Source organism: Zingiber officinale, chromosome 7A (genome assembly GCF_018446385.1).
Source record: "Zingiber officinale cultivar Zhangliang chromosome 7A, Zo_v1.1, whole genome shotgun sequence".
Lineage (NCBI taxonomy): Eukaryota > Viridiplantae > Streptophyta > Magnoliopsida > Zingiberales > Zingiberaceae > Zingiber > Zingiber officinale.
Window position 1 is genome coordinate 131,721,275 of NC_055998.1, and position 11,611 is coordinate 131,732,885.

At 39.0% G+C, this 11,611-nt stretch overlaps 1 protein-coding gene across 2 annotated transcripts; it reads right to left on the minus strand.

The window, feature by feature from the left end:
• Positions 1–425: 425 nt before the first annotated feature.
• Positions 426–5,349, minus strand: LOC122002606 (solanesyl-diphosphate synthase 2, chloroplastic-like). 2 transcript variants are annotated; one of them, XM_042557831.1, is made up of 7 exons: positions 5,209–5,349; positions 4,845–5,129; positions 4,633–4,763; positions 1,943–2,070; positions 1,757–1,860; positions 1,383–1,510; positions 426–1,307 (listed from the first exon to the last, which is right to left on the minus strand). In XM_042557831.1, exons 2-7 carry the CDS (start codon positions 4,978–4,980, stop codon positions 759–761), a joined length of 1,176 nt encoding a protein of 391 aa, XP_042413765.1. In that variant the 5' UTR covers positions 4,981–5,129; positions 5,209–5,349; the 3' UTR covers positions 426–758. The 2 variants fall into 2 exon arrangements, with proteins under 2 accessions (XP_042413765.1, XP_042413767.1); XM_042557833.1 differs by having other exon boundaries at positions 4,633–4,760; positions 4,845–5,319.
• Positions 5,350–11,611: the final 6,262 nt, after the last annotated feature.

Below are 11,611 nucleotides of genomic sequence, written 5' to 3' on the forward strand. Positions count from 1 at the left end.
TTAGCGATGTAGGTCGCAATCTCTACAAAAGAGTTCTCCATAGAAGTCTCTACAAAGGTATGATCCCTGACCGATCAAAGTTGAACTACCTTAGCTTGCTCTATTGGGTCACAAACCTCGCTAATGTGGTTGACGGAGTTGAGCTAAACTAAGACGCAATCTCTAAGCTCTCTTCTATAATCATGGAATGTTGGACTTCTTGGCCGTCTTTTATCAACGCTTCTCAATTTACCCTGACAACCGATAAAAAATTTCCATGGAACTTCTCTTCCTGACAACCAATGAAAATTTTTCATAGAACTGGATCAAACGCCTCAAGATCAATGTTACCTGATTTATTATTATTATTTTAAAATCATTATAAAGCAAAATTAAGATCTTTGTTCGTTTTATTTATTTATTTCTTTGTTAGTCTGTCAAACAAGTGAAAAAGCATTAGGGGAGCATCTGAAAACTGAGTTCTGTAATTTTACTATACACATCAGCCTCTACTCGATAAATTTTCCTTTTACTACTACAATATGAAATTCACTACCTATTTTCCTTATACATTTCAGCCTTCTCTAGAATGAGGCTATGAATTCAATGTTACATCAATCATCAATGTATTTATGCAGCCATGTAGAAGACTTTTATGTGCTCAAACAATAAGACCATTCCATCTCCATTCAGCAAGCAATTCATTTCCGAGGGCGGTTTGCGGTCTTTCGAACCTTGCATGTATGCTCAACTTCAATGATGATTGACAATTTGAACTTCTAGTCAATCCGTTCAAGGTTGTATTTTACAATCCCCTCAAGAGAGTTTTTGAACTCACTCTCGGGAAGGCACTCAAGTTTTCCGATAGCCACTTCAGCTTTCTGCTTTGCTAGCTCTTGAGCCATCTTGAGCCCACCACTTTGATGAATCAGCTCAATTGCGGCATCGAATGAGCCATTTTCACTGAACTCGGAGTCGATGATTTTTCTTAGTTTCGGTTCCTTTTCCAGAGCAAAAATAACTGGGGCAGTCAGATTCCCTTTTGATAAGTCACTGCAAGCAGGTTTCCCTAACTGTTCTGTTGACTGGGTGAAATCCAAGATGTCATCGACTATCTGGAATGAAAGACCGAGGTTCTTCCCATATTCGTACATTTGTTCACCTATAACAATGTTGACACCACTGAATATCGAAGCAGACTTGGAGCTTGAGGCAACTAAAGATGCGGTCTTGTAGTAGCTCTTGAGTAGGTAGTCTTCAAGAGTTGCATCACAGTTGAAGAGGCTCGATGCTTGTTTTATTTCGCCGCTCGCGAAGTCCTTGATAACCTGCCACAAGGCAAAAACTTTACAAAATAATTACTCATGAAGATTATAATAACAAAAGAAAGAAAAGTAACAAACCTGACTAATGAGCTTTATCACTTCAATGTTTTCGAGATTTGCAAGGTACCAAGACGATTGTGCGAACATGAAATCTCCGGCTAGGACAGCCACTCGAGTCCCATAAATTTGATGAACGGTTTCTTTCCCTGAAACAAAACGGTTATAAGGAAAATTCATATTTCTGCATCAACAAATTTCATGTCCCTAATTATTTGGGCAACTCATGCTTATGAAAATATTCCACACGATCATTAGCTCGGAACATATAACATAATGAGCCAAGTGAAGCCTAAACCAACCAAATTGGGGATTTAAGTTGATTTTCGGGTGATCTCAATCATGACAATTTGTTTTGTGTAATTGTCTCATTTGTTGCTACATAAGATGTATACCTCTTCGTATCCCGCTGTCATCTATGACATCATCGTGTATTAGACTTGCAGTATGAATCATCTCTATTATCTCTGCCAAACGTCGATGTTGGACAGTTAGTTCCCTGTTTAAAATTAGCAAGCCTTCCTTAGCGTCATTTGCTCTATCAACTGTCAATAGAACATAAGACAAATACAATAGCTTACTTCAAGCCAGCTATTTGAGCAGTCGCCCTTGAAACCAGGAAGACTAAAGCTGGTCGAAGCCTCTTTCCACCAGCACCAAATATTTGTTCCGCTGCAGATACGAGAACTGGATTTTCCGCACCAATGAGCTACAAGGAGGCTTAAGTTGAGATTGAGATATATTACGTTGTGCAAAGAAATGAACAAACAAGTTGCAGAGATTAAAATTAAAACGAAGCTACTGGTTTTCTGAGTTGCATTGTCACAGTATACACAAGAGAATTATAATATAGGAGTTGATAGAAAGTTTGTACAAGTTAACACGAGGAAATCTGAATGATAATGTTAAGAATTTGCCAATACTCAAAATCTTAGTGTTAGGAAATAAAATTGAGCTAAACTAGAACAGGATCACATTACAAGAGACTGCAAGCGAAAGTTCTACAAGATTTACGTGTGTGGATCCATGATGAATGAGTAAATAAGGGCGAGTGGGAAATAACAAGGAGACAAGCCAAGATTCTAATTTATAACCTGAACTACGATACCATATTTTAAGATCTAATTTGGTAACCATTAATTCCAGTGACAGAAGGTTAAATGCATTGTTTAACAATCTTACGAAGTATTGATCTCAGGCCCTAAATTCACATTGAAAGATATATTGAATTAAAAATAAATAAAATTGATTGCACACTCAAGTGTTAGATGGAAAAACAAAATCTAAAATGAATTTCATGTAGACAAGCTCATATGAATGAAAATTTTGTTTGAATTAGCAAAAATGGGTTCGAGATCTATGAATTCTCTAGAAGGAGCTCATAAAGTGAAAAAAAAAAAAAAATCTTAGGAACAATAAAAAATATCCATCACAATAGCTGTATTAAGGAGATATGTCATAGCAAAAATGTGGATACAGCACATATGGATTTTGAGGGTATCCAAAGTCTCTAAATATATCTAGAATATGTTCTTGGAAGGTTCATAATATAAATCATACTGAAAATTATCATATGGAGATGACCTTAACTTAGCAGTATCAAACTAAATTATTCAAATAAATATGAGCATACTGTCGAAGAAATGATGTTTTCAAGTGGTCGGGGTTCAACCATGTAGTTTTGATGTGTTTAGTAAAGTGTTCAAATTAGGTTTGATCTATCTTTCTAATCTAATGTGTTCATCAAGTGTGTCAGGACTTGGAGCAGTGCACATAGGAGCTTATAGAGCTTGGTGACTCGACGCGGTCGAGTTGGTCGGTTTGGGTTCAATGCCTTGAAGACCAGGTACGAGGAACTTGGGAAGGTGAGGAGAAGGGTGACATGGAGCACAGTTGCAGAGCTTGGTCCCAACTCGTAGTCTGCGGTTTAACTCAGTTCTAGGATTTTATGTAGACTTATAGGGAGTAAGTCGAGTGGAAGATGGACCACTACAAGCCTTAGTCAACTAAAAGGAGAACTCCATCAGTTAGAGAGTTCAAACGACTCCCCAGTTGGCTAAATGCAAGGATTCAGTAAGCATACGTTAGATGTTCACCAGCTACATTTGTCTACATAGTCGACTAAAGGCTTTTCCAAAATAAGCCATTAGAGCTAATTTTATATAAACATTTGGAAGCTTTAAGCTTGTAAGGTTCCACAAAAGGTTTAGAAATTTCTCCATATTAAGTACTTGAATTGCTCAAAGCTCTCTAAGGGCTTGGATAAAATTGAAGGATAATCTCTCTTAACTTAGCTTTGCATTTCATCTTATATTTAAGAGTTTTTTTTTTTTTGAAAATATCCAAGGTGAGATTGTGAGAAATTTGGCTCAATATCTTTTATGAAGAGGTCATTGGAGTGACTCACTAAGCGATTTATAGGTCGTGGATTAGAAGCGAGATCGCAAAACCATGTTAAATGAACTTATTAGCATTATGTTTTGTATCTTTGTTATAATTTCTCTGCATACTCTTGACACAAACATCACACATAAGCACAGGCACAATTAATGGTTTCATTGTTTGTGTTTATGTGAGATTTTTTTAATTAAAGGGCACCGGTGACTTGGTCATTAAAACCTTTCTTTAGCTGTCTGAATTGTCACTAAGTTTAAATTCACATAACAGTTCTCTAATGGATAGACATGGCATGTCATACACCATTAACACTGAAAGTATGATACACCGAGAACCTGCAAAGTACTGGTTAGATTTGGACAATTTGATTAATGTTTAACAGCAACATCGCACGCCATATGGTGCAGCTAGCTTATCAACACCAAACATGGTTTCTAGTTGATAATGCAAGATCAGTTGAAAATTTAGATTAAATGTATAAATTTATCAAAAAAAGTGTTTGGGCTATGCTAAGGAAAAGCATCGAAAGCAAATATTAAGTCTATCAAACAAAACTAAATCATAAAAATGACTGAAGTTATTTAGTTAGCAACAATAATTTTCAGGAAAGAAAATTTCCACAATAACAAAATACAAATTATCTCTTTTATTGCGAGTTTCAACATCTTGCCCCAGAAGTCAACAAGCAAGACTAACTTACGAATCATGCATTAGTTTTCGATGTCTTTATGTTGGTAACTATTCAAAAGAATATTGCTCATAAAAATTTCGACAAACATTTGCTCTACCTGTAAATCTAAAACTCCAACAACAATTCCTCAACAAGAGGCAAATAGAAATTGCAGGATCGTAAATTTAAATTTGCTAGACTCACCGCCTTTAGGTTCTCATTTAGCCTCTTTATGTCAGCAGAAACCACTTCAAGCAAAGAAGAAACTTGGATAGAGCCACTGCTAGACACTGCAGGCTTCACGCTCGTTGCCACTCCGCCGCTCCGGACATCTACTACAAGCTCAACACGATTACAACGTGAAGAAAAACTCTAGTCGCCACATCGAAATCAACCAAGCAAACGCATAAAAATACCATCTTGGGTCGTTGAGACCATGCACCGAGCACCTACGCTGCGTGCCGCGCTCGACCTCCACGGAGGTCGCACGCGCCGCCGTCCCAAGCAGCCGCTCTGACTAAGATCCACGCTCGGGCACGTCAGTGACAGCATCCTTCAATGAGTCCAACAAAATTCAAAAAATCTCCGAATCCGAGAGCAAAAAGCCACCTTTTTTCTGCAGCAAGGCGCCCTTGGGGCGGGATAAGCGATGCTTGAGCTAAAAAATTGTGGAGAAAAGGCGAGGTCGAGGGAGTTTTACTCTGCAAAGAAAACGAAAGTATTTCATCGCAGTTGAGGTGGATTTATGAGATCCACCAGAGAATTTATGTGAACCGGGACCTCTCTTATCATCTCGATTCAGGGAGGAAACAGAAGAGGTGTGGCGAGGATTGCCAGTGCTCTATGGACGGGCAGATGCTGCGAGAACCTGTGGTTACGTTTTCTCGGAAATCTGCAGGAACAGCGTCCGAATGTTTTGAAGGAAGTTATTTACATTTCTTTTGCGCAGGACAATAAATCCGATTTGAGTCGGATTCGTATCTTCCGCCCTGGTCCTCAAATTTTTAATTTTCATCCCATGTTTATATTCATCGGCATCAAATATTTATTCATCCCTCCCATCCTTAATTAATTTGAGGGTAATTACAAGTTGACCTCTTCCTTTATTATTTTTTACTACAGGAGGGATCAAATATTCATACTCTTGGACATGTCCATCAAGGATCGAATATCCTTTATACTATTAATTTTATTTATTCTATCGGACTATTATTATTTAAAATATATATATTAAAATTAATATCATATCAAAAAAAAAATTAAACACTACTCCAAAATTCAAGAGGTCACGTGTGCCGAAAAAAGATCGTGTGTATCAGAGAATCTGTTAGTCGACGATAAGAGTGAGAGAAGAGGAAAGTTCGAGAGAAAAGATAGGGAAAAAATGATGTGAAAAGTTAAAATCATGAATTTTGCGACAAAAAATTGTAGGTGCAGCGGAGGCCGACAAGAAGGGGTAAATTGCCTGAAAAAATAAAGTATACCCTCCTCGTCTTTCAACTCAAAAAGATAGCAATAATTAAAAATTAAACTTAACAGAAATAAAGAAAACGAACTCAGCTATTTACTTGGTTACAACCAAGACGGTTGTTAATCCAAGACAGAAGAAAAGCACTTTGAAAAGATCTCCTTCTCTGAAGGCGGAGAAGTCTTTTACACAATGGAAAGCTCAAACAAGTTGCTAGGAATGACTACAGAGTTGAAAGAACAATTGATTATTAATTCCTAGGTCCAGGGGTCTTTTTATAACCCCTGAAAAATCTATCCCGAAGGTCCAAGGCGCCTCCAACAGAGATCCAAGGCGCCTCCAAGTGAGTGATTGGATATAACTCTATCCGAATGTAAACGGTCAGTTTGACCTGGTTGAAGGCGCCTTCAACAAGGACTGAAGGCGCCTTCAAGCTGGAGGCGCCTCCAATGCCTGATGGAGGCACCTCTAAGCTTGCAGCTTTTCCAGCTTGCTTCTTTGCTTCGACTTCTGAAGTTCCGTTCTTTTGGGTGATTCCGGCCAACCGAAATAGGGCTCACCCGGACCCAATTTCCGGCCTTCTCCTCGAGCAGTCTTCCGTCCCGGCTTTACGTCCCTCGAACATCGCGCATGTTCTTCTCGCCCACCGGTGTACTTTTCCGCAGCTCTCTCATCCTTCGGACGCACCAAGCGCGTCGGCTCCCTTCCCGTGCCGTCCTTCTCACTAGCTGCGTCTTCCGCTCTACTTCCTGCGCTTCTAAGCTCCTGCACACTGAGACACAGGGATCAAACACAAAGCAGGACCTAACCAACTTGGTTGATCACATCAAAACAATCATGGGGTCCAACAATCTCTCCCTTTTTGATGTGCATCAACCCAAGTTCAAGTTAGGATAAAAGTAAACAAACAGTAATTTTAAAGAAAATTACTAAACTAACATGTTAAGTATAAATTTGCAAATAGATAAAATTGCAACTATTTAATTAAGAGTTTAAACATAATTTTTCAAAAAATATTTTTAAAACTCAGAGTTTTGAAAACAAATAAAAAAAATCAAAATTCTCTCCCCCTAAACTTGTACCTTTCTCTCTCCCTTTGATCACAGTAAAAACGGGATAAGAATATGATATTTAAAAAAAAAATTAGCAAATTTTTTGAGCAAAATGAATTTTTCCAAAAATTTCTAAGTAAAAATTAATTTTTAGAGTTTTCCGGAAAAATTTTCTAAGTAAATTGAATTTTTAGAATTTTTCAAAATAATTTCTAAGTAAAACTGAATTTTTAGAATTTTCCAAAAATGTTTGAAAAACTTTCAAAACATTATTTAATTCTAGTTTAATATTTTTTCAGAAAGTTAATTAAATATTTTATTTCAATATTTCAGTTTCCAAGTCGTGGCGAGGCACTAGGCCTTTTTGGTTATTGGAGCAACAACCACTTCTTTAGACAAAGCTTCATAAAGAAATTTTAACGTTTAATTTTTTTCTTCTGAAAGCCTTAATTTAAAATAAAAATAATTTAGCACAGATTTTGGAACCCAATAGAGGTTCATTCCTTCTGGATTAATCAGAAACTTAAGGGGTATATGATTTTTGGGAATTTTCCTAAGTTGACCTTGATGATGTTTAACATACCAGTTTAATTTTCCATAAATTTTAAGTTTTGATTTCTGAAAAACATTTGTTTTTAAACATGCATCAGATTTCAATTTTTTAATTTTTAATTTTAAGTTATCATTTTCTGATTTCAATTTATCTAAGATTCTATTTAAGTCAGCATTCTCTTTTTCTAATTTAAATAAATCTTTACAAAGAAACTTGATAAACTGAAACAACTGAGTAGGGGTTAGATTACACACCTAATTTACCTGACTTGGTGATGCTCCCCCTTCATTGTAGCTTTCTTCCTCTAATGTTCCTCCCCTTCATCTATGCTCATCTTTGAGCTTGACTTTTCTTCCAGCTGATGGTTAGCCATTAGCACTAACCCCGAGAAGGCTTCGACATCTGATTCGGAAGAAGATAAATCTGACCAAGTGGCCTTCAGGTTCTTCTGTTTGGAGGAAGATTGTCGCTTTTCCTTTACTCTTCCCTTTTTCTTCAATGTTGGGAAGTCATCTTTGATGTGCTCTTCTTCATTGCAGTTGTAGCAACGAACCGTTCTTCTCTTTCACTCATGCCTCTTTGTCTACGATCTAAATTTATTAGAATTAAAAAACTTATTGAAATGCTTTACCAGTAGTGCAGCTTCTTATTGGTCGATCGAGGCTTCGGAGTCAGAATCGTTTGTTCTTGCCTTTAAGGCAATGTTCTGACTTGTTTTCTCCACTTCATTGGGCTCTGCAATCCGAGATTCATGAAGTTCAAAAGTTGAAAATAAATTTTCTAAAGTACTTATCTCGAAGTCCTTAGAGATGTAGTATGCATCTACTAAGGACACCCATTCTGGAGTTCTGGGGAAGGCGTTAAGCGCGTACCGGATCGAGTCCCGGTTCGTTACTTCTTCTCCAAGGTTGCTTAGTTGAGTTATTAGCTCCTTAATCCTTGCTTGGAGTTGCGCTACCTTCTCGCCTTGGTTCATCCGGATGTTCGTAAGTTGAGTTCGGAGGATATCGCGTCTTGCAAGCTTCGCTTTGGATGTACCTTCATGAAGCTTCAAGAATTTTTCCCAGAGGTCTTTCGCGGAGTCGTAGCTTCCGATCTGACTTACCTCTTGTGGTGGCAGCACGCTAAGCAGGTGGAACTATGCCTTTCCGTTGGCGACAAACTCGGCTTGCTCCTTCTTGCTCCACTGATGCTCTTCTTTGTCTTTCGGAACTTCAAAACCATATTTCATAGTTAGTAAAATATCGAAGTCAGTTTTAAAAAATACCTCCATCCGGCGTTTCCACGTCGCGAAGTCTCCGTCGAACTTCGGGGGATGAATGATTGTTCCAGCCATCTCCTTGATTTTCGTGCTTCAGTCGGCGGTTAGTCCTTCTAGGCGGTTTAGCTCTGATACCAATTGTAGGTGCAACGGAGGCCGACAAGAGGGGGTGAATTGCCTGAAAAAATAAAGTATACCCTCCTCGTCTTTCAACTCAAAAAGATAGCAATAATTAAAAATTAAACTTAACAGAAATAAAGAAAAAGAACTCAGCAATTTACTTGGTTACAACCAAGACGGTTGTTAATCCAAGGCAGAAGAAAAGCGCTCTGAAAAGATCTCCTTCTCTAAAGGCGGAGAAGCCTTTTACACAATGGAAAGCTCAGACAAGTTGCTAGGAATGACTACAGAGTTGAAAGAACAATTGATTATTAATTCCTAGGTCCATGGGTCTTTTTATAGCCCCTGGAAAGTCTATCCCGAAGGTCCAAGGCACCTCCAACAGAGGTCCAAGGCGCCTCCAAGTGAGTGATCTGATAGAACTCTATTCGAATGCAAACGGTCAGTTTGACCTGGTTGAAGGCGCCTTCAACAAGGACTGAAGGCGCCTTCAAGCTGGAGGCGCCTCCAATGCCTGATGGAGGCGCCTCCAAGCTGGCAGCTTTTCCAGCTTGCTTCTTTGCTTCGACTTCCGAAGTTTCATTCTTTTAGGTGATTCCGGCCAACCGAAATAGGTCTCACCCGAACCCAATTTCCAGCCTTCTCCTCGAGCAGTCTTCCGTCCCGCCTTTACGTCCCTCGAACGTCGCGCACATTCTTCTCGCCCACCAGTGTACTCTTCCGCAGCTCTCTCGTCCTTCGGACGCACTGAGCCCGTCAGCTCCCTTCCCGTGTCGTCCTTCTCGCTAGCTGCGTCTTCCGCTCGACTTCCTGCGCTCCTAAGCTCCTGCACACTCAGACACAAGGATCAAACACAAAGTAGGATCTAACCAACTTGGTTGATCACATCAAAACAACCACGGGGTCCAACAAAAACAAATTTTATAGCTAATCTGTTGCTAATTAGCAATGGAATTTGTTTTCCGTCGTGAATTTTGCGATGAAATATAAATACCGTCATAAAATGGGGACAGAATTTAGGGTTTAGGGTTTCCTATCGCCTCAATAAAGATGGATTAGCAACGGAATTTGTTTTCCGTCAGAAAGTTCATCGCTTTTGGGTTTTTTATAGTGAATGTTCATGAACAATATTCGTAAATAATATTTATGAACCATGTTCATTAATAAAATTCTTTTTAACTTGCTAAATAAATAAAAAAAATTCAAAATAAAAAACTAAATTTGTATTATCAAACTCAATAACTAATCAAACAAGCTTAAAATTTAAAAGCTTCAAACAAGCTTAAATTGAGAGCTCGATAACATCTAAACAAATCAAGCTCAAGTGAAACTCAAACCAAGCTCAAGCTCATAAAAAAGATGTTGGACAATCTTGTCGGAGATAGAGGAGTAGTCCGAATTGAAATTACAAATCAAATCAAAGTTATCTGTTGAGTTAACTTGAATTGATAATCTGAAGTTGCTAAGCATGAAAGGAAGAGCTGCTTGGGATGGCTGAGTTGGCTAGAAAAATGAGCTACTTTATAAGCTAGAGTACAGACTCTCTAGTGTAGAGTCCAAGTGCAGACTCCCTATTAGTATTAGCCCCAGTACCAATTATGAGATGATTGACAAGGACATTTTTGTATCATATTTCATTAATAAAAGGTAAAGTTGGTTATTATATTCATTTCTGTTCAGTACTGAATGAATAAGTATAATAATGTCATACGATAGTAGGCTCTAGTCTATAACATATCAATTGGTTGAATTAATAGTGTGAGTCTATAGATATATAGGTGATCCGGTAGTAAGAGCGGGCCCCCCCCTTCAGGCAAAGTCAACGCCAAGTTAAAGTCACCGGAGCAGCCGCTCATCCGAGGAGAGTGTGGTCCGACCGGACGGACGACCGTGGACGGCCGGCCCGACCGGACTGCCGGCCACCCGATGGAATCGAATACCCGGAAGGGTCCTGCCGGCTCGCACTTATAGTTGGAAGACACCCTGTCAAATCGGGGTTCCGACGCTCAGTTAAAAAGGTCACGGACCGAGCTGACCTTTTGACCGGTCACAGTCATAAAGCGCCCCTGTTTATTCGCCTCCACCAAGCACAGGTAAACCATTGCGTATGTCCGGTCGGATGTTGAGGGAGCTGTCCGCTCGGACGACAAGTTTGGAGCAAGGAAAAAGACCCGAGGATTTCTCCTCTGACAACCGGTAGGTTTCACGTGTGTGTCATGCTCCAAATCTCGTGACAGGGGATTCTGTTGTCCCATCAAGGACATGCTTTGACTGTAGCGATATGGGTCAGGTAAGTTTTCTGACAGCCACATACCTAGGAAAGGACAGGTAAGCTTTCTGACAGCCGCATACCTAGGAAAAGACAGAAGACACTTATGCACCTAGGTACGTGTGCCCAGACCCTTCATAGCTCTATATAAAGAACCTCAAGTTTCGCCGGAGAGGTACGTATTTTGAGATTTTGGAAGCCACTTTGTGTTGGTTGCTACTCGGAAAACCTAGTGGTTCCACTGTACAAAATTTTGTACAAAGGTCTGAACCTTTTCCTAGCTACCATGTGTTCTTTTAAATTAAATTTTGGATCGCCTGCGGAACTTAACACGTTTGATCCAAAACTTAATCTATTCGTTCTTTTAGGTTTTGACTTGGGTCTCCTGCGGAACTTAACACGTTCGACCCAAATCACCTTAAGTTATTAATTCCATTAAATATTAATTTCCATAATTGGT

Coding starts and splice junctions, on each gene's coding strand:
- LOC122002606 (XM_042557831.1), bottom strand. CDS start 4,980: ATGCTGTCACTGACGTGCCCGAGCGTGGATCTTAGTCAGAGCGGCTGC. Junction 4,764..4,844: donor GGTCTCAACGACCCAAGATG/GTATTTTTATGC, acceptor TTGAGCTTGTAG/TAGATGTCCGGAGCGGCGGA. Junction 1,308..1,382: donor TGATAAAGCTCATTAGTCAG/GTTTGTTACTTT, acceptor GCCTTGTGGCAG/GTTATCAAGGACTTCGCGAG.